This window comes from Talpa occidentalis, unplaced genomic scaffold (assembly GCF_014898055.3).
Source record: "Talpa occidentalis isolate TD23 unplaced genomic scaffold, MPIMG_talOcc4v2.1 talOcc4.12, whole genome shotgun sequence".
NCBI classification, from domain to species: Eukaryota; Metazoa; Chordata; class Mammalia; order Eulipotyphla; family Talpidae; genus Talpa; species Talpa occidentalis.
The window spans coordinates 71,055,663-71,082,753 of NW_023601212.1; the positions used below are offsets into that span (position 1 = coordinate 71,055,663).

The 27,091-nt window shown below is 42.5% G+C and overlaps 1 protein-coding gene across 1 annotated transcript; it reads left to right on the forward strand.

Moving 5' to 3' along the window:
• The first annotated feature begins 185 nt into the window (after positions 1 to 185).
• On the forward strand, positions 186 to 27,091 carry AIM2 (absent in melanoma 2). Its single transcript, XM_054693944.1, has 6 exons — positions 186 to 349; positions 19,802 to 20,083; positions 23,262 to 23,404; positions 23,700 to 24,122; positions 26,009 to 26,197; positions 26,960 to 27,091. Exons 2-6 carry the CDS (start codon positions 19,822 to 19,824, stop codon positions 26,981 to 26,983), a joined length of 1,041 nt encoding a protein of 346 aa, XP_054549919.1. The 5' UTR covers positions 186 to 349; positions 19,802 to 19,821; the 3' UTR covers positions 26,984 to 27,091.

Genomic DNA, 27,091 nt, shown 5'->3' on the forward strand with positions numbered 1-27,091 from the left:
CTTGGCAAAAGAATCTCTTGGCTTTCAATTTCCCTATACTGAAAATATCTTTGAGATCTCACCGCAGAGGAGAATTGTTCGGATCTGTATGAAGAAGGAAACAGAAAGCAAAAAACTGTTATTGGGGTGGAGCCAAAAAAACCCGTGGTAATTGTGCTTCTCTTCTGCACAGCAGGGCAGCAGAAGCCAGGCAGCAGAAGCCAGCCAGCAGCACTTCTTCTGGTTACCTGTCAGGCTCCTTCCTATCATGGCTCTCTGTCAGTAAGCAGGAGCCTTTCCTGTCCTTTCTTCTCTCCATTCCGTGAAGCCTATCTCAGACCTAGTCTGCTGTGGAGGGAAATCCTATGAGGTAAGTAAGACTTGTGGAAAGTTCTCCAGTGGGCCTCCCCTGGTTGAGCGGTTGAGCGCTGGGCTGCGGGGCTGCCTGCAGCTTCTGCAGCGCCGGTTCCATCCCTGGCCTCTGACGAGGGTCCCACATGGCACGACAGACCTCTCCTGCCGCGCCCGCTGCTCCCCTCAGCAGTGTATTTCTTTGTCAGTCTGCCCGTTCTATTCCCCGCTCTGGCTCTGGTGAGTTCTCTCACCCTCCCGCGCTTCTGACTGTACCCAGTGCTTGTATAAATAAATAAATAAGTCTTTAAAAAAAAGAAAGAAAGTTCTCCAGTAACAGCCCAGGGAAACCAGCTGCTAATGAGAAAATAAGGAGGAAGTTATGGATTTTCACAGTGGGTAAAGCCCTGTGATGACTTTCAAGAGGGGAAGTCTCCGGAAATCCAGGGATAGAAGTTGCCTCTGATTTTACCACAAGCGACACCTTAGCCAAAGGAAATGCCTTTAGCTGCGCAGGAATAGAAAACAGTATGTAGGGTGTGGCGCAGGCTGAGTGTGCAAGAAATTCTGGTTTTCTGGGTGTGTTGATCTGCTAGTGTCTCACTGACATGTGTTTATGTTTAGAGGTTTTTGATGTCTGGCTGAAGGAGGAGAAACTCAAGGGCTGGGCAGCACTTCAATGCCAAAAAAAATTTACTGTAAAAAAAATGACAAAACAAAACTCCAGAGTACGAAACTACAGTAGACATTATTCTTGCAATTCAAAAAATGCTTAGCAGATAAACTCACTGTGCAAACTCAGAGAGGAGAGATGGAGGCTTTAAAAAATTTTTTCTCTTATATATTTTCATTTTTGCTTCTTATTGGCCATTGCATGGCAGAAAGTTTCTTTAAGACTGGACCATACTTTTCCATAATCACAGCTAAATTACTGGAGTTTGGGGAACCAATTAGATCCATGTGCCAACTTTCCCTTAAGTCAACACATCTTTTGTAGTCCTATTGAGTATATTATAAATATTTCCCCATGTCTATCAAATGAAAGTTTTAACTGTGATATCCTACTCTTTTATATTTTGCTGAATTAGCTACTTGAACTTATGGATCGGTGTGCTTTCACCCCAGCTCCATGGTCAGTTTAGTCCTGCGGGACTATCAATCTGTGTGTCTATTTAATAATGTCGATTATGAGAATGGTTGAGAATGGTTCTATTGTTTTGGTGACTTCCACCTTTCATCATGTGCGGAGACTGTCTTGAATGATGCTCTTTGTCTTAAAGACCCTCTGCTATAAATACAGCTTCAGTGGCATTCTTTGGCTCGTATTTGGCTGAGCTATCTCTCCCTCTTCCCTTCCCAGCCGTTCACGATTTAGGTGTGTTCTCCACTGATAGCACAGGAGTTGAACTGTGTCACTGCAACCTGACATTCTCTTTGAGCTGACACATTTAATCCTATATTGGGACTATTGATAAATTCACATCTGGTGTTATTTATTTTCATATTATACTTTCCCTGTGTTTTGCTTTCTCCCTTTTAAAAATATTTAGGATCAATATTTACATTTTTCCCTTGATTCTGGGCTCATAAGTCCTCTGTTCTGAATTCTGTAGGGACGAGTCATTTTCTTAAAGTCCAAGTAAATTGCTTCCAGATGGAATTTTTGTCTAAATATTTAGCAGCAAGTTCTCTTTCTGTCTTTACTGAGGTGAAATGCACACTACATAAAATTTGCCCTTTTAAGGTGAACAATTTTGCAGCATTTGGTACATTCATAACATCCCACCACCACCTCTCTCCAGTTCCATTCTAACGAGGCTTGCACTATATTCTATAACGTATTTGACTAGGCCCCACGCCATTTGGTTTTGATTTTGCTGAGAAGGGAGAGCTCTCTTCCGAGGAGAGCTGGGTGGGGTCTGGGTACACATCCCTGGGGACCCCATGAGTCCCGTCTAAAGTCCCCGAAGGTGGTTCTAGTACTGCCCAATCAATTGTGCTGTCTGTTAGCTCAGTCACGGATGTGGCTTCACTAATGAAATGAGTCATGTCCGTTAACTTTTGTTTGTTTTTTTTTAAAAATTGAAATGTAATTGACAGATGAAACCCCATGAGTCTTGGGTATTCTGGCTGTTTATGTAGATGCTGAGCCTTAGGTTACAGGACAACCACAATCCCCCATAAGATTGGTCCCTCCTGACTGTACCTGTGCCAAGTGAGTAAGAATAATGGTGTGTAATTATCTGCACCACAAGTGATGTGATATCACCAGGACCCTCACCCCAAAGTCTTCCCTGATGCTTTCTAGACATTGTAATTCTGAATGTTTGTGGTGGGAAGGGGAGTGTGAAGGGGCGAAGTGCTGGCCTCTAAAATATGCATGAGATATGCAATATGCATAAGATAAGGGATCATTTCAGTTTTCTTATTGAGGACAAGACCAGTAGTCTTGCCTCCCCTGGTGGCACAGCGGTTGAGCACTGGGCTGCAAAGCTGCCTGCGGTCTCTGCAGCACCAGTTCAATCCCTGGTCGCCAGTGAGGGTCCCACATGGTGCAACAGACCTCTCCTGCCACTTCCGCTGCTCCCCTCAGCAGTGTATTTTGTCATCTACCTGTTCTACTCCCCACTCTGGCTCTGGTGAATTCTCTCACCTTCCCGCACTTCTGACTGTGCCCAGTGCTTGTATAAATAAATAAATAAATAAAATCTAAAAAAAAAAAAAAAAAAGCAGCTTGAAGAATAGAAGAGGAACATTTAAAAAAAAAAAAAAAGAGAAAAGCTAGTCCTGCCACTGTGACTCTAAAAGTGAAAAAGAATTGCCATTGTCACAGCCCTGTAGCTCTCAGGCCCTCAGCCCCACTGTCTTATTTAAGCCTCACGACAGCACTTTTCATTGTCCCTGTTTCATTTATGAAGACTCGGAGCCCAGAGGGATGAGTGACTTTCTGGAAGATGCATGGCTTGGTGGGTAGCAGGTGGTTCCAGGGCAAAGCGCCTCTAGACTCCTGGCTCAGGGTAGGAATATGTTACTTCAAGCCACTGTTCATTAGCTGTGCCTGGGGGGCCTCGGGGAAGGTGTCCGAGAGACGGTGAAAGTCTGGACTCAAAAAAGTTGAGAGGACGTCATCAGTTTCTGCACCATAGTGATATAACGTGATATTTAATATTGTATGACACAATAACCTGTCCACACGGACAGATTATACAGGCTTTCATAAGGGAGAGAAGACTGTCTGTATGACATTTCACAGTCCTGGCTTCTTTCTGCTCTCGAAACCACGACAACTACCAGCCAACATAATTTAATATAATATAATAATGTAACATTGATATAATTGATACAACATTGATATAACAATAGTATTGTAATATAATAGTATTATATATAATATCATAGTATATAAAATAAAATAGTATAATATAACTATAATAATATGACACAAGCACTAAGCACACTATTATCAACTATTCTAAGTGTCTGACATGGGTTAACTGGGTTAACTAAATGGACTAATTCACCTCTCACATCAACTCTGTGTAGTAGATTTTATTACTAGTCCATTTTCATAAAAAATCCTGGATGAGTCTATTTTTGAGCTGGAAAGTTATAGAAATGGAATTTGAGCCCTTGCTGTCCACTCTCCAGACAAGCACTGTCCAATGGAAACATAACATGAATGGCACATGTGATTTCAAGTTTTCTAGTCATTTCATTAAACAAGTAAGAAGAAGCAAAACTAGTCCATTTTAATGTGTTTGATTTAACCCAATGTATCCACAAAATTAACACTTTAATGTGCAATCACTATAAACATTACAAATACAATATTTTACTTTTTTGGTACTGAATCTACTTAAACATGGTTTGCACTTAACTCTTACAGCTTACCTCAACTTGGATGCTAAATTTTAATTAGAGATATTACCTCTGTATTTAGATTTCATAAAGTTCAGAGTTAAAAAGGTAGATTTATATATTCAAGCCATCCCAGTCATGGTTAAGTCTCCCATCATAAAATTGAGTATGAGTTTTTAAACTTAAATTAAGCACAATGTAAGATCCAGCGCCCATGTGGGACATATCGAGTGTTTCTTCGTCATGTGTGGCGTGGGGCTGCTGTCCTGGGCAGCGTGGTACAGAGCCCAGCCCAGGAACCACTGCGCTCCCATTGCCAGGGAGAAGCCTTCTGCCTCACCCACCCCACTCCACCCCCAAGAGTCTCTTCCTTCTCCTCCCAGCGAACTTTCCTGATCTTCTAACATTGAGCACATAATCTTCATCTCCATATTCAGCATTAACATTTTAACACTCACATGCCCCGAGTTACACAGAGCCTACATCTTACTTAGGGAAAGGTGAATGACTTTATTAAGCAAAAAGAACATGTAGGTTATCCCTGTTAGCTCTGCTTAACATATCAGAAAATTCAGGATGATAGAGTATCTGTTACCATTCCTGGGGAAATTGCTTTCAGAATAGCTTTCATGCCTGTTGCTTCTGAAGTTCCAAAAAAGCCCCTTGTTTTAATTGGATCCCATGGCCCAGCTTCAGTTGGGTGTAGTTGGATTGGGGACAAATGGCAGACATTGACAAGAAAAGCTTCACCTACGATGTCCTCCCAGGTTTCAGATTCGGTCTTCAAGGGGAAGCTCTCCCTTCTCTGCACTCAAGAGTGTGCTAGAGGAAAACAAGAAGAGAGGAAGACCTGTAACCCCAGGGCACGAGGTACACTATGAGCTCCTCCTCATGAGTCCTAGTCAGGCACAGGCCTGACCTGGAGGTGCAGACAGTGGTTAGCCTTCCCCTTTCCTTGTGCTGGGTGCAAACCCCATAGTAATGAGCTGGGGAGGAAAGCATGCTCCATTCACCCCCAAGGGGGTGTGGATATGAGACCACATGGAAGCAGATTCAGTGACAATAATCTCCACTCATGTCAGTGCCCTGTGGGCCTTACAAAGATTCCCACCACCGTGTCTCACTTGATTCCCCCAAAGGCCACACAGCAGACTTCACTGCCTCTGGGGCCATATCGGGGCACAGTGACCTCAGCCCCCTCTCTTGAAGCCCCACCACCTCCTGTAGGTGAAATGTCGAGGGTGGAAGCACCCCATTCACCGTCAGGAGGAACATGCCAGGTTCTCCAGGTCTTGGAGAGACACAAGTGTCAGGAAGGACTAGGGGGTCTTGTGTGCACCCCCTCATCACAGAACACCTGGGATCTCACCAGTCATCTCCAGCCTGACCCTGGGTATCATCTCTTCCTTCCCACCTGTGTCTTTGTTCCCTCCCTCAGACGTTCTATATAATAGGCTTTTACCCCGAGCATCAGGAAAGAAAGACCAACACAATACTATTCTTTGCTTCAAGAAGCACATAGTCTATAAGGAAAACAGGCTAAAAAAAAATGGAAATGCAGTGGCAACAGCAAAATGCCCAGGGGGAAGCATTTTAGGGAGAAGGTGGGGGAAGCTTCATTACAGGGAGTGAGGAGACAGTGGGGTGTGGAGGGTGGGAGGGAGAACCCCCAGGCCTCACGGGAGGACAGCCGGCATACTGTGGTGTTTGCCTGTGGTGATTCACATGGATCTTTGCTAGGTGTTATTATCCAATCCCCTTTTACCTCAGTAGGCACTAAGAGTCTTGGGGAGATGCAGCCGCTGGTGCCTGGCAGAGTACCAGTGGTTTCCACAGCAGAAGCCAACATGAATGGTTCAGCCCGTGAGCCAGAATCACATCCAGCTTTTGTTTTTTAAGCACTAAGGAAGCTTTATTAGGGCCAAGTTCATGTGTGACATTGGGGTTACTTGTGCTGGGACCGGACCTCACCTGAATGGCCTCCCTCACCTTGTTTCTAGGGTCTCTCTTCCCTGCTGCCAGGTTAGCATCCTGCTCCAGCACAAGTCACAGTTGGAGGTCAGGGCTTCCCTGGCTTCTGTGGGAAACATGAGAGGAATCTGAAAGTCTGTCCAAATTTCTGGGGAAGAAACATGAGTATGTGGGTGCTGAGCTGAGCAGATGCCAACCTGGTGTAGGTGTGGGCTCACCTGTCTTCGCTCTGGCAGGTGATTTAAAAAAAACAAAAAAGACAAGTGTTTCCGAGACACAGACACGTGGTCACTCTCACCATGTTGGGAAGGCACAGTAAGGTGGGTCTGTGACACTCCCTGCTTACCTTCCTGCGTCCTGTGCCCAACTGTCCCACGGTGTGAACTTCGTGCCCTTAATAACATTTAAGCGGTTTCTCCTCAGAGCACACACATCGTCCGTCTCTGGCTACCCTTCCGGTTTTGTCACCCTGCTGTCCTGGTCTCCTGTCTCCTCCAGATCTGCAGCCTTGACTTGTTTTTCTTGCTTCCTATTAGCCCTACCTGCCTTCTCTATTGCTATTTTTTTCTATTTAACATGATTCCCCACTCCAGAATGCCAATAACTCATCCCAGCTTCTAAATTCTATTGTTCCACCATCCTTCTGTTGCAAGACCCCGACTGTCTGCCTTTATTGAGCCTCCTCTGGGGTTGCTGAGCAGATGGAAATCACAGGCCTATGAAGCCGGTGTCACTGTGGATTTCAGGTCCCCAGCTCAGCGGGGTCCTGGCTTCTGAGCCAACCTAGCAGCCTCTCCTCGGCACCCCGTGGTTTTTCCTCCACAGCAATTTGTCACAAACAGAATTATCTTGGGTGTGTGTTTGTTTATCCATCAGGAGTGTTCTGTTTACTGGTTTTGTATCCCCAGCACGTGGTACCTGGTGGGTGTTTGTTGAGCAAACCAGTGCTTGGCTGGGATGTCACTGTGTCTGGGAAGTGTTCTGGGATCAGTAGGGGGAGGGAGGTTTCCTTCAGCATCCTGTTTCTCCATCACAGCATTTTCACACCACATTCTCATTGCCTTTCACCTGCCTTTATCTCTTCTCTAGAGCTTCTCACAAGTGCCCCCTGTCCGAGCTGCCCAAGCAGGAGACACGAGCCTTGATCATTGATAAGCATGTGCCATGTGGCTGGTGTGACTTGGAAAATCCATGTTACTTGTACTTGATTTTACTTTACATTTCAGTAGCCACATTTGGTGAGTGGGAACCCTCCTGCCTCAGATTTCAAGCTCTGGGAGGTGACAGTCTGTGTGTGTGTCTAGTTTCTTCGTATTTCTCAGGGCAGAGCGGTGCCTGGTGTGCGAGTGGGTCTGATAAAAAGAGGCTGGTGTGTAATTCGCCTGTGTGTCTCACAGAGGTTGGTCCCTGCTGTGCTGGGATGGAGGCTGAATGTGAGAAAATTGCTTCAAAAGGAGTTGGTATTGCACTGATGAATTTAAGAGGCTAAAATTATTATTACTGTGGTGTGTATAGTCTCCAAATAAGAGCAAGCATCACTGCTGTCCTGAAGAAGCCAGATTAGTGATAGAAAATTCTTTTCCTGCTATTGCTCTGAACTATACCATGGCCATGTCTATAAATGTGTTTCCATAAATTGTCTGAAGACCTTGAAGATAAGAAAATGAGGGTGCTCTCTCCTGGGAAAGAAACACTTCCCTGCATGCAGAAGCCACCTGTTTTGTTTGTCTCATCTGGCTGGTACATGGTCCTAATGCCTGCGGTTCTTGCATTAGAAAATGGATTTCTGATTCAACGACATGAGCTAGTGGCATTCCTGCCATCTAACAAGCACCCAGCTCCTGTCATATGTGTTAATGGATGTGATCCTTGGGTACCACCCTCTTTCCCATTGTACAGACAAGAAAACTGAAACAGGCTGAGTGACTTCCCCAGGTGACTTTACCAAAGGGGCAAGAGGATTGGAACCCTGCATTGGAGCTCACTTGCATTGCCCAGGGTGTAGTAAATCACTCCTACTGTGTCTACATATGTCCCATGTCTAATTGGGTTTGCCATGACTAACAGGTGTGTGTACATGCATGTGTGCGTGGAATGTGGGACTTGTCAAGATGTGGGTCCCTGCTGCAGCCTGGCAGCTGAGGGGGCTGCAGAGAACCAGTGTGTGTGTGTGTGTGTGTGTGTGTGTGTGTGTGTGTGTGTGTGTGTGTGTGTAAGTGTAAAATGGGAGGGTGGAAAAGAATTCCCCTTGGAATGAACAGCCTTTGCTTTCTTTGTATGAAGTTTTGGGAAATATCACTTACCTCAATTTGGTTATTAAAATTACATAAAATGGGCTTGTGAAATGCTTTATCAAGCAGCGAAGACATCATAGGATAGGTGTATCCTTAGAGGGGTAGACGTAAGAATGCTGGGCCTAGTTATCACTGTTAGAAGACTCAGTGATGTGGCTAAGATTGGGGCTTAACGCTTACTCTCCCATACCCTACACTTTAAAGATTCATCCTTAGAAGAGGGAAGTGAGGTGGGAGGCTTTCCCCAAATTCCTGCCTTTCTGTCTCCTAGAGCTGTCTCAATCCCAGGGTAGCCCAGTGTCTAGGGATTTACCCAGATAACAAGCAGGGATGAGATTTAGGGACAAAGAGATATCTTTTTGTTCCCAAAGGCCACTGAAAACCCCTCCAGGAGAGGGAAGCCACACAGGCCTTGGAGTACCCCAGTTCCACGTTGGCCCTCACATACTCACCTAGGGTGTCACCTGTGCTCTTGGCGGCTGCTCAGCCCTGAATGTTCATGAGCGACACCGTCCCCACAGCATGTGGGCCTGAGAGGACACTCATGTGCCAGTGGTCACTCCCCATGGAGCGCTAAGTGGGCCACAGAAGTGATGAGAAGCTGGCAAGGCAGTCACTTAAAATGTTTCTTCACACTGGGAAAGGAGGCTGTGGATAAATAGCATCCAAATCCATTAAAAAGTTTGAAGTAAAAATAAATGGTGATTTATCGATTAAGTCCTTTTTATTATTCTGCCGGAATACATGGCACAACACCATTTATTAAGCTCATTCCCTGAGCCAGCCATTGTGCTGGGCAGTTTTCACACTTAACCTACTTCTTTTCTCAGCTCCCTGCAAGGTAGATGTTACACCTTTATTTTACAGTTAAGAGTCAGGTTTGCAGCAGGTACAAGGTCAAGAGAGGAAGTTCCAGGATGGCAGGTGTAAACACACTCTGTGATGCCCTCTCCATTAAGCCTAAGAGGCTCCCCTGAAGCTCAACTGTGAGGGCTGGGCTGTTAGCAGGGCACTGGGTGCAAGAAAAAGCTCAGGTTGTACCGGGAACCAGTGCCCTCTTTTGACTGCCAAGACCCTTTCCACCAAGAGTAATGGAAAACTGGTTTATGACAGTCAGGGATTTTATATAAAATGGACAGTGTGATGTGATGGCCCACATTTCTTTGCGATTTAATATAGCAGACCCTAGTTCAATTCCCTATTCTGCATTTTCTTCTCCACTGATCCTTCCTATCACCGTCCAGGCCCTGACGTAGGCATCTAGGTAAAAGCATCAATATAAGGGATGAGTAGAGACTGTGACATCTCCTTTTCTATGTTCTTACTTTGTTCCTTGGGAATTTTTGATCATATATAGTGTCACTGCTGGTTAGGTTATTAAAATTTTAAATGCTTGTGGCCATTGCCGACTTCAGGCATTTATTATGATTTTTTAAAAGATTTATTTAATTTATGCATGTGAGAATAAATTTAATAAATTAAATTTATTTAATTTATGCAGGCCAGAGGTATGGGGGTAAGAGGATTCACCAAAGACAGGGTGGGGAGCAGAACAGGAAGACTGACTGAAATACACTGCTGAGGGGAGCAGCGGCGAGTCAGGAGAGGTCTGCCGCACCTGGCTGGCCAGGGATTGAACTCATGCTCAGTGGCTATGGATAGCTTCATAGTGCTGAGGCTTAACCCCTTGCACCACCAGGGAAGCCCCTATTCTGATATTTTAATGTAACATGCTGTCTTTGAGATATCAAGTTACCAACACTTTCCATGTCAGTCAACCAGGTACTTTTCAAGACAAGCTGTACAGAAGAAAGAGGGAGAAGGTGCAGAATTTGGTAGAGAACGTTCTAGAACTCCTAGTTGGGGAAAGAGACAGCAGAGGGTTCTCAAGAAAACAGGGGTCCTGGGGCTGGCTGTCAGGTGTGGCCTTGAGCATTCACCTGCCTTGTCTTTGGAATCCGCCCTCGGCAAGGACAGAATTCACAGCTCAGCTGTGGCGACACAGCATCTCTAAGAGCTCACCCGCCACCACTGATTGGAGTTGACATGCAGAATGAAAACCATTCCCCATCCAGGCTCAACTGGATTGCTTTACAAATCCCTCAGGATGCAGAGGAAAAGAGAGAAGGGCCACATTCTGAGTTTCCAGCACTTTGAATTAGCCTGACAAAATTATGTGAGATTATAAAACATGTATAACAAATTAGCACACTTTTCATAATTATATTAACTTGTATCTAGCAAGGAAAATGATCTGAAAGGATTTTCACAAATGTGACATCCAAATTGTCTCTCTGGATGGTGAGGTTACATGTGTTGGGGTTTTTTTTTCCTATTTCTGTCTGGCTGCATTTTCTGATTTTTTAGTGATGACTAAAATTATTCAGTAATGACTAACACCAGCCAAAAGCAAAAGAACTGAGCTTAACGAAAGAAATCATAATTTTCAATATTCTAGTTATTTTATCTTTTTGCAAGCATAAGCAGCTTAGAATGAGAAAAGCTCACTGAAAATAAGTTAGGCATACAGAACAAGATAGTAGAGAAAGATCCTCAATTTTGGAAACTTGTCTTAAAAATTATAAGCCTTCAATAAGTACTTGTGAAGTTGCTTTATGGTATGCCAGATAACCCATACTTCAAAGAAAAAAAAAAACCTGATATTTGATTTCTTAAAATTGTTGAAAAACTATGTTTGTACACAAAATCATACTTATAAGTACATGTTTAAGATGAGAGGTAAAACAGCACAAAAAATACCCATATACAACCCAATTTATGAGATAGAATATAGTCTATTTCCGAAGCCTACACACCCCTCTGGTCTCATGAACTCCCTCCTCTGAAGTAACTAGTACCCTGAGTTTTGTGAGTTTTTTTTATCCCTCTGCTTTTCTGTTAAGTTCTGTATCAATGAACAGTTTGTAATTTTATACTTTAAGTATATGAAATCATAGAATCTATATTTTTCTGCAACTTGTTAGATTCATTCTTCTTATTGTTGTACTGTTGTTCGTTTTCATGGTTATATAATATTCCACTTGAATTCACTCATGTGTCACTTAATGCTTCTGTCAATGATGGGCTGCATATCCTGCAGTGGTCCGAATACGATAGGCCATCTAGATTTGTGTAATTGCCTGCTATGACTGCTATGATGTTCACACAAGGACAAAGACTCCTAGGGACACATTTCTCAGAACACTAACCCTCTGTTAAGTGACACAATTGTATACCACAATTTGTTTGTTTTCCAGTTAGTCTTTTTTTTCTTTTGGTTAAACAAGCAGTGCTGCTAAAAGTTTCTGTAGGATGGAATGGTATGAGCAGCTTCAAAATTAGTAATAATGCCACATTGTATTCCAAACAGGTCTTTCTCCTTATACTTCTGCCAGTAGGGAATGGCTCTCCCATCTATCCACATCCTCATCCTCACCAGTGTTTGGATTTTTCGTATTTAATGCTTGCTCCTCGGTGGTTGTGAAATGGCATCTCACCTCAGTGTACACATGTCCTTGACACCCAATGAGTTTAGACTTTTCATACATTTGTGCATCTTTTGTGTAAAGTGCTCTTAAGTCTTTCACTCATTTTTCTCTTGGTTTGTGGTCTTTTTCTTGCAGATTTACAGGATTTCTTTGTGTATTCTGGATATTAAATCTGTCTCTCTCAGGTTTTCAGTCCACCTGAAATGGATTTATGTGAATTTTTTAAATTTCATGTGGAAGTGTGAAATTAATATAATTTGGCTCTGTCAAAAAATATGCACTAAGACACTTGAGGATTTTTTTTCCTTTGTTCCATAGCTTAAAGTTATGAAAATCAATCTTACTGATTTTTGGTGCATACTTTTTCTGGTCCTTCTAGGTTATTGAGCTATCTGTAGTGCTAACTCATATGTAACACACACACACACACACACACTTTCTCATCCATCTTTGTGTTTTCAACACATCTGTGTTTTCTATGCCCCTGTGTGAGTGATGAGAGACCTGGTCAGGACAAAATGCAGGACATTCCATGCAGATTTTTCTTCCAACTGTACTCTACTTGCAGATCAAAACTCCAGAGGTGCACCTCTTAATGCAGTGACAAATCCTCTTTTCAATATTTTATGTCTAGTTTTCTAGGTAATCTGTGGCGAATATGAAATCCAGCTTTCCTCCCAGAATCCAATGTGACTAATGTGTCACCCCAATGACCTTCAGGAAATCCAGATGCCTTTTGATGTGCAAATGTGGAGGTAGATCTTATGGTTTTCTATCCATCCCTAGAAAGTCTGCTATTGGTAAATGTCACAGAACTCTGTGTGTGTGTGTGTGTGTGTGTGAATGTTTCCTGGTATTTTATTTCTGCAGAGGAGATTGATATTTTGTTATATTTTAGGTTCTGGAGAAAAATGAACTGGATCAAACTCTTGATTCCTCTACTTCTGGCTTTTTAATCTAGGCAGGTAGTCTCTCCCTATAGCTCAGCTTCTCTCTCTGAACCTGGAAAAATAGCTGCTCTTTCCATGGGGTTGTGTTTTGACCGAAGAAGAGAAGAACTTGAGAACACACCCTCTGCCTCTCAGCTTCCCACATGGGGTGTGTCTCCTCTCATCCATGCTCCTCTCCCTGCAGCCCCCACAAAGGCTCCTCATGCCACTCACACTCACATTCCCATGCACTCCTGTTCATTCACGCACTCACACACTCACATTCACACACTGTGTCTTTGTGCATGGACTCTGCCCCACTTTTTTCAGGTGTCACAAAACCACACAGTTTGAATCTGATTAAAGAAAAGCTTCTCTGTCCTCCTCACTTGTGAGACCAAAAGTGGCTGCATACAGAAAATTTAATCTCACCCCATCATTCATTTTTTCTAGCTGTGTTATTTATGTTACTTTATCTTTCATCATCTTCCTTTCTCCTGACTCCAACCTCTCCCTAGGACCACATGAGACAAGTTCTGAAAGTTCAGCCTTCAGAGCTCCCTCATTTCACCATGATTCCTCTTTCCTGCTCACAGCTGGTGACTTTAACCTTGTGTTTTCTTTTGAAGAAAAAACCAAAAGGAAGAAAGGTCAGCAGGAAGTTACTCAAGAAGAGGGTCACAGGATGAAGATGAGTCTGAGATGGGCTACTTCATGATAATATGGTTAATTAGAGTTTTCTTAGTGAAAGTTTTGAGCATCCTCTTAAAAGAGAATTTTACCTCCAAGAGGGATCAAAAATTACAGTCCCAGTGGTGTCTGGAGCTGAATCGTGCCTTCCACACATCTGATGCTGACACTGATGAGGTCCTGGGGCCCTGATCATTGTCCAAGAACAAACAAGAAAAAAATAGCCTTCAAAAACATTCGTATAGGGAAAATAGTAAGAGCTTTCACTAGGAAAATTTAAGGCAACATTTTGGAATGGATCTAAAGTGGCCAAAGAAAACATCTAACTCAGAGAATTAAAAAACAAAGGACAGGGAATGTAGGTGAGGAGACAGCAGTTATAAAGCTGTGAAATCTGTACCATGTTATGAACCAGGGACACTTCAATAAAATGGAAACACCCCTACTACCCATAACACACCAAAGCCTCTATTTCCTCATCCATAAAATGGGGGTGATGATGGTACTTTGTGGGTTGTTAGGAATATTACTGAAATGACAGTTGTTCATCCAGACCAGGAGCTGTTGTGAAAACCTTGTCCATCTCTTGTCTCATAACCCTTTTCTCCAGAAGAATGCTGAATTTTCTTTGGAATAAGGAACAAAAGAGGGAAGGTAGATGTCATGGGTTTGATGGTAGACTACAATCAAGTCCTGACAATGGAGAAAACTTAAAACCTGGGGCCTCCCTGGTGGTGCAGGCAGTTGAGCGCAGCGTTGTGAAGCTGTCCTGCGGCCTTTGTAGTGCCAGTTCGATCCCCGCCGGCCTCAGAGCAATCCACATGCGAGCAGACCTCTCCTGTCTCATCCCCAGATCCCCTCAGCAGTGTATTTCATCAGTCTGCCTGTTCTGTTCCCCACTCTGTCTCTGGCGAGTCCTCTCACCCTCCTGCACATCTGGCCTGTACCCCAGCTCTTGTATAAATAAAATAAAACCTTTAAAAAAGAAAAGAAAACTTAAAACCAGTGATTTCTAGCCATCAGTACATAATAGCAGATATTTGAACACCACAGTTTCACCGAATTTGGAGCTTGATGGAGGAGCACAATTTACTTCCTTGGAAGCATCTGTTTTGGGACTTTTTTTTGGGAAAACCACAGTTAAACCTCATGACCGTGACAGGTTTGAACCAATGAACATCAGGTCCCAGGGGCACATGAGGCTCCAAGTGCCTGAGCTCCTTTGTCCCATGATTGTAAGGCATTTTCCTGTATTGAAAAACATCTCAGTCACACAGGGTATGGGATCCAGCGTCACACACACACACACACACACAACATTTATTTCTCACACACAGGCATGTCACTCCATTTTTTCAGATTCAATTCAGCCATACCAAGCTTCAGTTAAGACAATATGTAGATAACCTTGTGTGTGGATAACCTTCTAGCCCTCACCCTGCCCATCTCGTGTCCTAATTAGGGCCACTCTGTGGCTTATTACCAGTTGCACTAATTCTTTCTGCTTTTGGTCATTTTTCCTTATCTAGTTTGGTAAATGAGAAATAAGGAGCAAGAGTAAATTGGAAAGCTTCTGATTATGCAGAAAATCTTAAGGACCAAAGGACCGTTTCTGCCAGGCTGTGCTACTTGTCACTATCAAATTAAAATCCAACTCTCAGAATGAAGAAAAAGACCAGGATTGCTTTTCATCATATGCAGATTTCCCCCATAAAGGCACTTCACAATTTTAGGCTAAGCCCGTGTTTGGTGTTTATAATCCTGTGTTTTGTAAACAACACATTGGCCTTGTAGCAGATTACATTTCCTACTGCATGCATCCTTCGGCACCTTTTTTTCCTGAGATCAATGATGCTTCTTTAAGCATTTGTCCAGCTGTTTATATCCTGATCACTCAGTTTCCCTAACTGCCAAGTTATAAAATTCCCCCCAAAATAAATTCAGATGCGTTGTCAGTAACCCCTGTTTCCAAGAGCCCAGGCAGACCAGCATCTCTCCCTCGGCCTGTGTCCTCCTGAACTCTCTGTCCTTTGGCTTCAACTTGCACAAGCTGTTCTCTGACTAGGTTCTGAGACTTCTCTTCACTGCCAAACTTGGCATTCCCTGAAAAGTTTTATTCCTTCCTGACACATATGTAAGGTGATGAGCTGCATGTAGGATACCAGGCTGAAGGCTGTTTTCCTTCCAGGGCTAACAGGATACTCTGTTTTGCTAAGGTGCTGCTTCGCAGCAGCCAACACCATCATCCCTGGATGTCATCTGTTTTTAAGGGTTTAAACCTTCTCTCCTGGGTGTTTTGTAGTTTAAATGGTGTGCCTTTCTCTGTGTCCTCCTCTGCTCCCCTTCCCTCAGACTGGATTTTAGTGCTGATAACTTCCTTCCCCATCATCTGTTCCCCATGGCCTGAGCTGGTTGTCATCCATCCTCAAGGAAACCCTGCTCATCACGTGAGCTGGTGTCATTCCCTGTCCAGGAAGGGAGGCCTTGGAGGTCTTGCTTTCTGTGTGTTCACTCACGTAAGCTGCCTTCTCCAGACTGTGGCCCCCGCTCCATCCTCTGTGCCTGGGGTCCTGTAGCTGGCACTGGCTCTGATACATTTCTTGGGAAAATAAGGCTCCAGGGTGAATGTTCGCAGCGCCCAGGTGGCCGGGGGCTTGGCAGGGGGGCGGTGAGGGTGCCTGTGCCTCACAGACTTTCATGAAACACGCTTATTTCCATCCTCATCTTAACCCACTTTTCATGGAACCCAAAGCCTCCAGTCGCTGAGTCTCTCTGGGATTTATGGATAGAACTAGTTCTTACTGGAAACTCACTCAGCAGAGAGCTTGCGCTTACTAAGATAAGATAGCATGTCAGCATGTCAGGATATATTACTATTACTTATTATTATATTATTATATATATATATATTATTCCTGTGTGAGTATATTATCACTGTGTAATATAAGCAAGGGTGGGGAGCAAGTTGGCCAGAGAAGGTGCTTTTTCAACATCAAGTGGAATGTGAGAAAGAACCCAGCAGCAGAAGATAAAGGAGGCTCTGCCACTTCCCGCTAATTCCCAAGATTGGTTAGTGCCCCTTCTCCTACAGATACTCCCATAGCATCTGGATGTGCTTCAATTACAACATTTACCACCGTGCGATGTGGTGGTTATTAAATTACAAGTCTATTTCCAGACTTGGCAGGGCCACCAGCATCTGGGACCTTGTCTTATTAATTTTTTGTTTTCCTAGAGTCTCATACATCATGTTAGGTATTCAGTAAATGCTTTTTCCCCAGCTATATTGAGATATAATTGACAAATAAAATTGTAATATATTTAAAATGTACAAGATGATTTGATGTTGTGCATTGTGAAGTGATTAACACCATCAGGTCAATTAACACATCTATCACCTTACAAAGTTACCTTTTTTTGTGTGAGAGAATCCTTTAAATAAACTCTTAGAAAATTTCAAATATGCAACATGAAATTATCAGATGTGGTCAAGATGCTGTCCCTCTTCAGTATATAATCATCTTTAACTGATCACCACCTCCCCATTTCCAGATCCCCCAGACCCTGGCCACCATCCTTCTACTCTCTGCTTATAGGAGCTTGATTTTTGAAGTTTTTTAGATTTTACATACAATATTTATCTTTCTCTGTCTGCTTATTTCTGTAAGCATAATATGCTCTAGTTTCACCCATGTTATTTCAAACATCAGAATTTCCTTCTTTATTGTGACTGAGTATTTCTCTCTCTCTCTCTCTGTGTGTGTGTGTGTGTGTGTGTGTGTGTGATTTTCTTCATCCATTTATTGACAAACATGTAGGATGTTTCCCTGTCTGGGCTATTATGAATAATGTTCCATAAAATACTGGGTGTAGATATCTTTTTTGAGATAGCGATTTCATTTCCTTTGGATATAACCCAAAAGTGGGATTGCTAGATCACAAAATAATCCTATTTTCAATTTTTTGATCAATCTTTTTACTCTCCTTAATGGTTGTATCAGTTTGCATTCCCTCTAACAGTATACAAGGATTCAGTTTTCTCCAAATCCTTATTACCTTTATGATTTATTGTCTTTTTGATGCTGGCCATCCTAACAGGTGTGAGTTACATCTGATTGTGGTTTTCATTTGCATTTCCTTGAGATTAGTGATGATTAACATACTTTTATACACCTATTGGCCATTCATTGTCCTCCTTGCAAAAATATCTATTCAGGTCCTTTACTCGATTTTTGAATTGTTATTTGGGTTTGTTTTGTTTTGTTTTTTCTTTGATATTGGGTTGTTAGAATTCCTTATATATTTTGGATATTGACTCTTTGTTAAGTTTTCTCTAGTAAGTTTTATTAAAGTTTAGTTTATATCTCTCACAGTTCACCCACTATGAACTGTCCAACTGAACAATTCAACGGGCTGTAGTTATTCTGGATATTAACTCTATAACGGATATATTATTTGCAAATATTTTCTCCCATTCTGTAGGTTTTCTTTCATTGTTGAGGTGGGTCAGCTCTGTCTTATTGTGCACCCCTAGATCATAAAATAATCCTATTTTCAATTTTTTGATCAATCTTCTTACTCTCATCTTCACAGCATGGCACAGGGGAAGCACGTGGATGAAAGAAGTTTCTGGTTCACCTAAGCTTCTGTTCTCAGACCCCACTGTGATGGACAGACATACTTTCCTGCTTCTCTGCATTATCTCTGCCATTGCCATCACCCATCTGACCCTTTCCTCTAAGCTAGACCATTCTCCATAAAGCTTCTCCAAGGACCTTGCTGGACTGAGAATTCCTTTACTTTGTTCCACTTCAGGAATTCCCCTTTTTTTTTTACTCTCAAGACTCTTCCTGATACTATCTTTCTTTGAAATTGGAGATAAGATTCTTGTTGCAAACACCAAAATTCCCCAGCCTTCATATCTAATTTGGGTGATTCTTACATTAAATTACTAAAAATCTATAATCTATTAAGATTTACTCAGCAATAAGGGAAAAATGAATTCAGACTCAAATTTTTTAGTATTTTTTGCTTGACACATTCATATCTTTAGAAGAGGAAAATGATTTAAAAGTGTTGGAGACATAATGTTTATATGCAGAAATTCCTTTCCATTTATTTTCAGGCTTGGGTTTAGGAATTTTGGGCCCAAGGGAAGAAGCTCCTATGCACCCAAATAATGTTCCTGTATTCTTAAAATACAGGTTAAGATATCACCTCTTGAGTACTATAAGGAATTATCTGGAATCATTGCTGAATTACCATATCTAAAATTTTTTGTAGTGTGATATTTGCAACAAGATAGAAAAATCTATGGAACCGAATAAACATTGCAGAAATTGACCACTTCTACATGGATAATAGCTTTTCAACAAAGATACAAAAGCAAGTCAATGAAGAAAGAAACATCTTTTCATCATTCGATTCTGAGAAAATTCATATCTCTATGCAAAAACACCCAAACCATCTTGCATTATAGCTCATAGCACACACTAAGTAACTCAAAATAGACAACAGACCTAAGGGTAAAATCCCTGAGCTATACTATTTCTGGAGGAAAACATAGGAGAAAATCTTCTGATAGTGAGCTATATAAAGATTTCTTAGTGATGATACCAAATCACAGTCCAGGAATGAGCAAACTGATTAGCTGGACTGCAGAGTTATGGCAGCCTTATCAAATCATGTCCATCGAGCTGCTGTACTTTGCTATCTCATGCTCCTGAGAATCAGTTCAAAAAAATCAAAGTCAATTGTATGCTGTTCTTCAAGAACTCCAGGCCCGCTTACAGCCTGGGGGGTGTCCTTTCATGGCAGAGTAGCCCTCTTGCTCAATGAAGATGTTCTTAAATCCTTTTCAACGAAATCCCCCTTGTCCTGTTTGTTTTCTCTTTGAACAGATACTAACCACTCACTGTATGACTGTTGAATGTAGAACTCACTTTAAAAAAATAATAAAAGACATTATTTTCTTTTGGCATAGGCCAGAGGTGTGGGGGGGTGAGGGGATCCACCAGAGACAGAGTAGGGGGCAGAACAGGTGGGTTTACTGAAATACACTAAGGGGAGCAGCAGGTAAGACAGGAGAGGTCTGCTGTGCCATGTGTGGGTTAGCTCCCTGACTGGGGATTAAACTCAGGCCTTAGCAGTGATAGTGCTGAGAGTTAGCCCCTAGGCCACCAGGGAGGCCCTTGAACTCACTTTTAGCGGTGTAATATTAAATGTCTGGAATTTCTTACAGGCTGATCCCAGCATAGCAAGATGGAGAGTGAATATAAGAGAATACTGTTAGTTGTGGGCCTGGATTACTTGACTGATGAGGAACTGAAGAGACTGAAGTTCTTCCTTCCAGATGAGTTTAAGATCTCCAAAAGCAAACTAGCAAGTGCAAACAGGACGGAGGTAGCTGACTTGATGATTCAAAGTGCTGGGATCACCTCTGCGGTGACAAAGACCATACGTATTTTCAAGAAGTTGAATTACAGATATGTGGCAGAAAATCTTCAGGAGGAGAAGGAGAAAGGTAATGTTCACCCACCTTTCCAGCCCTTTCGTCTGTCTGTCCTGGACCTCCCCCTCTGTGGCTCCATGGTGGAAAGGGCTTGTGCATGTTGTCAGAGTGTCTTTCCAACTTAAGGCATGCCCCTTGACCCCTGTGGACTGAGAGTGAAGTGTTTTCTACAGATTCCACAAATCTAGTATTTTTTTCTTCATCTCTCATCCATTTGCCATCTCCTAATCTTTTCACTATGCTATGGACATGGACAGAGGACTTCAACATTCAATTCTTAAAGTCCTGTTATTATAAGTCTATAATATTCTCAAATTTTACTGGAAGTTTGAAGCTAATGGAAAGAAGTTATAAACTGAAACATTGTAAACGAGGCGGGTGGGAACCAGCTTCTTCACCACATCATCTGTCCATTGCATTCCTCATCCTGACACGTCATGGCCTGAGCTGACCTTTCATCAGCAGTCTTCCAATCACATGTCCTCTGCTTCTTAATCCAGAGATACTTTCCTCTTCTCCATATCTCCTAGCACTGATGACAATATAAATTTCCCATTAAAACACTGCTTGTCATATTATTGAATAAATCACTGACCGTTGCCACTGGAAGTACCTGCATCTGGCTTATATTCCTTAGTTTGTTCCCTAAGAGCCATTGCTGCATCCTGACTTTATATCTGAATGGATGGAAATGGATAGAAAGAGGCAAAAGAGGATCACCTTACCTGTGGACTCCTCCCAAAGGATCTCCCAATGCAACCATTTTGGGATTTTACATACAACTCTAGCAGCAAAAACTGCATCAGCTTTTATATAGTTTGATATATACATGACAGGGATAAATGGCTTCTCACACTTACAATGATTTCTGTCATGGATAAATGACAAGTGTAAGTGAGGATATAAAGTGTAATGTGCAGATGACTGTAGTATCTGCATGTCATTGTCCCATGCTCTGAGGTCAGGTGAGGCAGTACTTAGAGATGGCCTCGTGGTGGCAGCAAGGACACATAACTGACAAAGTAACCCACAGTCTGGGTTTATCTGATTCTGAGCCAGGAATCTGGAAGTGTTGGCAAACTGAAGATTTTTAGCAATGTCTATTATTTTTTCCACTGAAGACATGAATTTTCTTTTCTTGTTCCAGGATAGCACCAAATTTCCCCTCTAATCTTCCTTTTGTTGTAATGATTTTGTTATTCCAACTAGGTAAAAATGATGCAATTTGGAAGAAGCTTGAAAATTTAGGAGTGACTGGTAGTTGTTAAATTGATTTAAGAAATCAATTAAGTCTCTATTTTATGGCTCTAGAATTCCATCCCAGGTCTCTCAGGTAGACTTCGGATCAGCAAATACACTTGTGCCCTGGGCTGCCCTTCACTCTCTTGGTAGGACGCCAGTTTTTTTTTTTTTTTTTTTTGTTTCTCTCTGTAGGTTTTGTCTTTCATCTTTTGTTGAAAGTTTTTTCTCCATTACTGCTGCCCATCTACACAGAGTGCTGCCTCCTCCTCTCTTCGCAACCTCACCTCATAGTGTTTTCAGAACTCTAGAGCAGATTTGGAAAAAATCTTGTTTGGAGAGACAGTTGATAACAAGTAGATGGGACAGACTTTCACAGGAAGAGATGGATTAGAGCACTCAGCCAGGGAAAGGAAGCTGAGGGAGAATGTGGTCGACGTGTGTGAAAGTCCAATCAATTAAAATCAAAGGTGAATGTGATAAATGAAATCATAAAACATCTGCACACCATTATTAAGAATAATGACAGTTACATGGTGGGTAGATGTGGTCTCCCCAGAATCTCCTTGGTGTTACTCTGTGTGAAATGGAAACAGCTACAGTGCTGTGGAGGGTGTGAGGTCACTCCCTGGGCTGCTCTTGGTTGTTCCCTCCTATGCTGTCAGCACAGCAGGGAGACCTCACCTGCATCTCTCTGAAATACTGACTTCATACACTAACTTACCCTAAAAGGGTCAGAGCAGGCATCTCTCTAACTTCCCTGCCAGAGAGCTAGCCACTTTCTGCACTTTAAAAGATTGTGACAGAACCAGCTACCTCTGAGGCAGCTCATTCCACTTTTAAACAGCTCTGATCATGAAGTCATTCTTGCTGGTAAATTGAAAGTGATTCCCTTGTTACCTGAGCTAAGAATGGCTCCAGGCATTTCTCTCCTTTCTTCTACCTGAGAGCCTTAACAAATTGAACATGGCCTTCTTGAGACATGGTCTTTTAAAAATCAGGTCTAGAAGTTGACTTTTCATGACGAAATATGACTGGAGCATAGACCTGGATGTCCAAGCCAGATTGTGCAGTGGCCTTGTGGTGGCCCCAGGAGGAGCAATTAAGGCCCCTGCCCACCCACTCACTGTCCATTCAGTGAGTAGCTAGTGAGTTCCCAATGGGTCATAGAACTTTCTTAGGTTCTGCTAGAAACCAGGGAGTTTGGAAAAATCTCTTTTTTTTTTTTTAAAGATTTATTATTTATTTATACAAGCACTGGGTACAGTCAGAAGCACGGGAGGGTAAGAGAATTCACCAGAGCCAGAGCAGGGAGCAGAGCAGGCAGAAGGACCAAAGCACACTGCTGAGGGGAACAGGGGGCAGCAGGAGAGGTCTGCGCACCATGTGGGACCCTCCTCCGGTGGCCGGGGAGCAGCCGGGGATCGAACCAGCACTGTAGAGGCTGCGGGCAGCTTCGCAACCCAGCGCTCAACTGCTGCGCCACCGGGGAGGCCCTGGAAAAATCTCTTTAGAAGGCTGGTTCATCTATATATTTCCTTTCTTGATGCTCCCCCATTGCTTTTGGAAAATATTCTTCGAGGTATTTTCCATTGTTTGTACTTGTTTTCTGTAGCAGAGTTTGTTCATAATAAGCAAGTCCTTGATCATCAGAACAAAATCTCTTCATTTATCATTGTATTCCTGTACCTATATCTCTGAAAGTGTTTACCTTATATCCACAATAGGTCAGTACAGCAGGTGTATGTGTGTGTGTGTGTGTGTGTGTAAGAGAGAGAGAGAGAGAGAGAGAGAGAGAGACTTTTGACTCAAAATCCTAATTTTACAGAGATTATGAAGAAGATACTTTTGTTTTCTTCCTGAGTTAAAATGATATTTAAATTTTCCTTGCTGCCTTTGTTCATCTCCTTAGGGTTCATGTGTATGTATGTATTTACTTATTTTTAATCAGTTGATGTACGATACAAAGGGGAAAAAAGAAAAACAGTTGGGAAAAAAGGAAGTCAAGCCAAAAAGATCCCTGCTGCCGCTGCACCTCCCAGAAATGACTCTATGGGACCAGGCACTGCTCCTGCTGGCTCCCCCCATATCAAGGTACAGTGGGCGAGCGCAGTGGCTTTTGCCCTTGCAAGAGCATCCTGCATTCCTGACTTTCATGCCTGAGTGATGAGTATTTGAGACCACAGTGGGTGGCGGAACAGGGCATCTTGGGTCCTAATGGAATCAATGGACTCAGAAGGACCGGCCATGTCCCTCTGCCTCAGCTTGTTTCTCTTTTTTTGGTCTCAGCTATGTGGCTGGTTTTCTGAGGTTTGCATTGTATATGGAAGAAGGTTCCCTCAGTAGTACCTTCTTTACTTAACTGATGTCTCCCGTGTGTTGTCTCCAGCCTGAGGAGCAGCAGGCGGTGGCTCAGCAGGAACCTACCAGGGGAGAAGGGCTACAGAAAGACCCTCTGATGGTCATGGTGCTGAAAGTAACGAAGCCATTAGAATTTAAGACCCATGGAGGGATGCAGAAGATGTTTCACGCTACAGTGGCTAATGAGAGGAATTTCTTTCTTGTAAAAGTTTTCAACATGGAGCTCCAAGATAAATTCACCCCAAAGAAAACAATTAAAATATCAAAATATCACTGGCAGAGTCACTTCCTAGAAGTGAACAACAACACGCTTGTGTGTGATGCTGAATCTGATCAACAGATGAGTGTCCCACTGCATATCAAGAGAAAAGCGGGTGAAACCCCAAAGATCAGTAAGCTTCAGACTCAGCCCCTTGGAACAATTGTGAATGGGCTATTTGTTATCCAAAAGGTAAGTGTCTATGTATAATTTTATATTCATTAATGGACCTCCCCGGTGGCGCAGCGGTTGAGCACTGGGTTGCGAAACTGCCCGCAGCCTCTGCAGTGCTGGTTCGATCCCCGGCTGCTCCCCGGCCACCGGAGGAGGGTCCCACATGGCGCGCAGACCTCTCCTGCTGCCCGCTGCTCCCCTCAGCAGTGTACTTCGGTCCTTCTGCCTGTTCTGCTCCCCGCTCTGGCTCTGGTGAATTCGCTCACCCTCCCGCACTGCACTTCTGACTGTACCCAGTGCTTGTATGAATAATAAATAAATAAACAAACAAACAAACAAATAAATAAATAAAATTTTATATTCATTAGTAAGAATTGATCATTCTCTACTATGCACTTGAGAAACTTTAAAAATTGCTCACTTCAAAGTCCTTTTGCTATAGGAAAAAAATCCTGAAACAAATAGACTCTCCCCAAACTATAGAGAAGCAGAATGAATGTGTTAAAACTGAAATACATAAGCAGAGTTTTTATTCTATAGCAGCTGTCCCAGTCCTATTTCAACTTCTATCACTATAGCTTCTGAAAAAGAGATTACTTCATATGCAAATATTTTCCCTCTGAGTCATCTCTGTGCTTTAGATATATATTATCTTTATTTAAAGTGATCATTGTTTTGAATATATTTCCATAACTGAGTAATGAATCAGATTAATTAAACAAGGAGACCAACATATAAGACAGGATTTTGAAGATGTGATTAAAAGAAGAAAACAGAAGAGAGTAAATATGAGAAGATTTGTTCAAAGTGAGAATAATGAAATATTTGACTCTGAGTCTCAGGGGATTACTGTGTGATCACTTCTTCTGATCTGGAACAGAGGGGGCCTGCTGACTCTTCTTGAGGACAGTCTCTGTTGTCTTGGGGTTAGTTGCAAAGGAACTGAGGGGGGAATCTGTCCTTCTGTAGAATTCAAGTAAAGTTCCTTTGGATAAGAAGTCATGTTCTTTACTGTAGTTTTGAGACTTCAGTCTGGTCAACCATCCACAAGTTTAGGTTTATTAGCCCATTAACCTAAACCTGAAAGTACATCAATCTTCTAAGTTCAATAAATTGTTTTTTGTACTTTATTCTGTACCCGTCAAAACTTTTCCATTCTACCCTGCTGGATTCTTTGACAAGACTGATGGAAAAAGTCAAATTAACAGGAGAAAAACAAAAATTTAGTTTTGTATATGCAAGACCTTCATAAAATATTGGACTCGTAGACAGCTAAGCAGTTGATGATTACATGCTATCCTGAGGTAAGGAATACAGATGTTTGCATCCTATGCAGATAAGTCTCTGAGAGGAAACCATTATTCCTAGTCTCTTTCTAACTTATTTTAAGAATTATGAAGTTTTTGGGAAAATACTTTTTCTGAGGAAATTGATTGCCTTCAATTCAAAGCAATCCATGTGCATAGGTGGCACATTTTGGTGACTTACTCTGCTTGCCCTCATTCTAACTCTTAGAATCTTTTCTAAGTGTTATATCATTGCCTTGCCTTCCTGGATTTGTTGCTTTCAGTGACTCTCCTCCACCTTCTGGATTGTTTTTCTGCTTGCTCTGGCATCTGGCTGGAGAAATACATCTTCTCCATCTTCCAGTCATTTGCTCAATGGCAACCCAGCCTCCAGAAGGAAGCATGGGCCTGGAAAGGAAACTCAAGAGGCAACACGCTCTAAGAAAACCATTGTGTCTGCTACTGGAATTTGCTGTCATCTACTCCACATAGAACTGCCACTTTCAAAGCTGGGTTTTTACCTTCCTTTCTTGAGCTGTTGCTGGCACTTCTGATGTCTGAGTGATGGGATTCTTTAATGAGATTGTTAAAGATTTGGGTGTTTACTTTATTTTTCAGAAAACAGAGAAAAAAAATCATGTATCATTTGAGCTTAGTGACAAAACAGGGAGGATGGAAGTATTGGTGTTTGGAGAACAGAAAATGAGCCACTGTGAGGAAGGGGATAAACTTCGACTCACATTCTTCGAGCTGTCAAAATCTGGAGAAAAACTACAGTTGAAATCAGGAGAACACAGTGCCTGTAAGGTGGGGACTCCTGAAGGAAGTCAGCTCTCCAAGGGATGGTACTTTCCATTTGCTTTCACAGACCTGGCAGGTGCTATTGGACAGGATGTGGTGTGGAGACACTGATAGTTTGCTTTCATCTCACAGACTTAGGAACCTCCTTTTCAGGAAATGCACATGTTAGATGGACAGAACATGAGCTTGGAGCAGATACACACTACGGTGCCCACACAATCCACAAAGAGCTGAGTGATGTCGCTGTTAAGTCTACTGAAGATACTCTGCCCCATTGTGTGTAAACTACTCTCATAGATGTATAGACAACTAGACACAAACCATGTATACCTCAAGAACACATTTTTCAGTCTATCCAGCCATCCCTACATCTACCATGATCTAGAAACTGTGTCAAGATAAACTACTCTTCTCTTTTATCTCTCCTGCATGTCCAGCAGGGAAACTAAGTCAGAATAACTTGCTCCTGCCCATCACCTCTCCTGACTCTACACCCAACTGCACTCCTTATCCTCCCCCATGTGTTCACATTACCTGCTGGTTCTGTCTCTTTTGTAAGAATAGGTAGACTGAACACACTGGTGCATGTGTCCTTTTAAAGTTATATTCGCTACATCAGCCAGAAATTAACTTCAGGAGAGTGAAACATGATCAGAAGGGAGGGAAGGAGATGGTCATATGAGAAAGAGAGATGCACTATAGGAGAACGGAGTTGCTGCGGCATAGAAGGGTAACTTATCAGCTACGTCTGCTTTCTTCTCCATCCAGGTTATTAAAGCCAAAAAAAATTAAATGGAAAGGATCAATTCAGATCCACTGTCCTTAACAACATTTCACTGAAGAATACCTGGTCCAGCCTCTTCACCTGACCATGAGCTCCAGAAAGCGGCAGTGCACAGG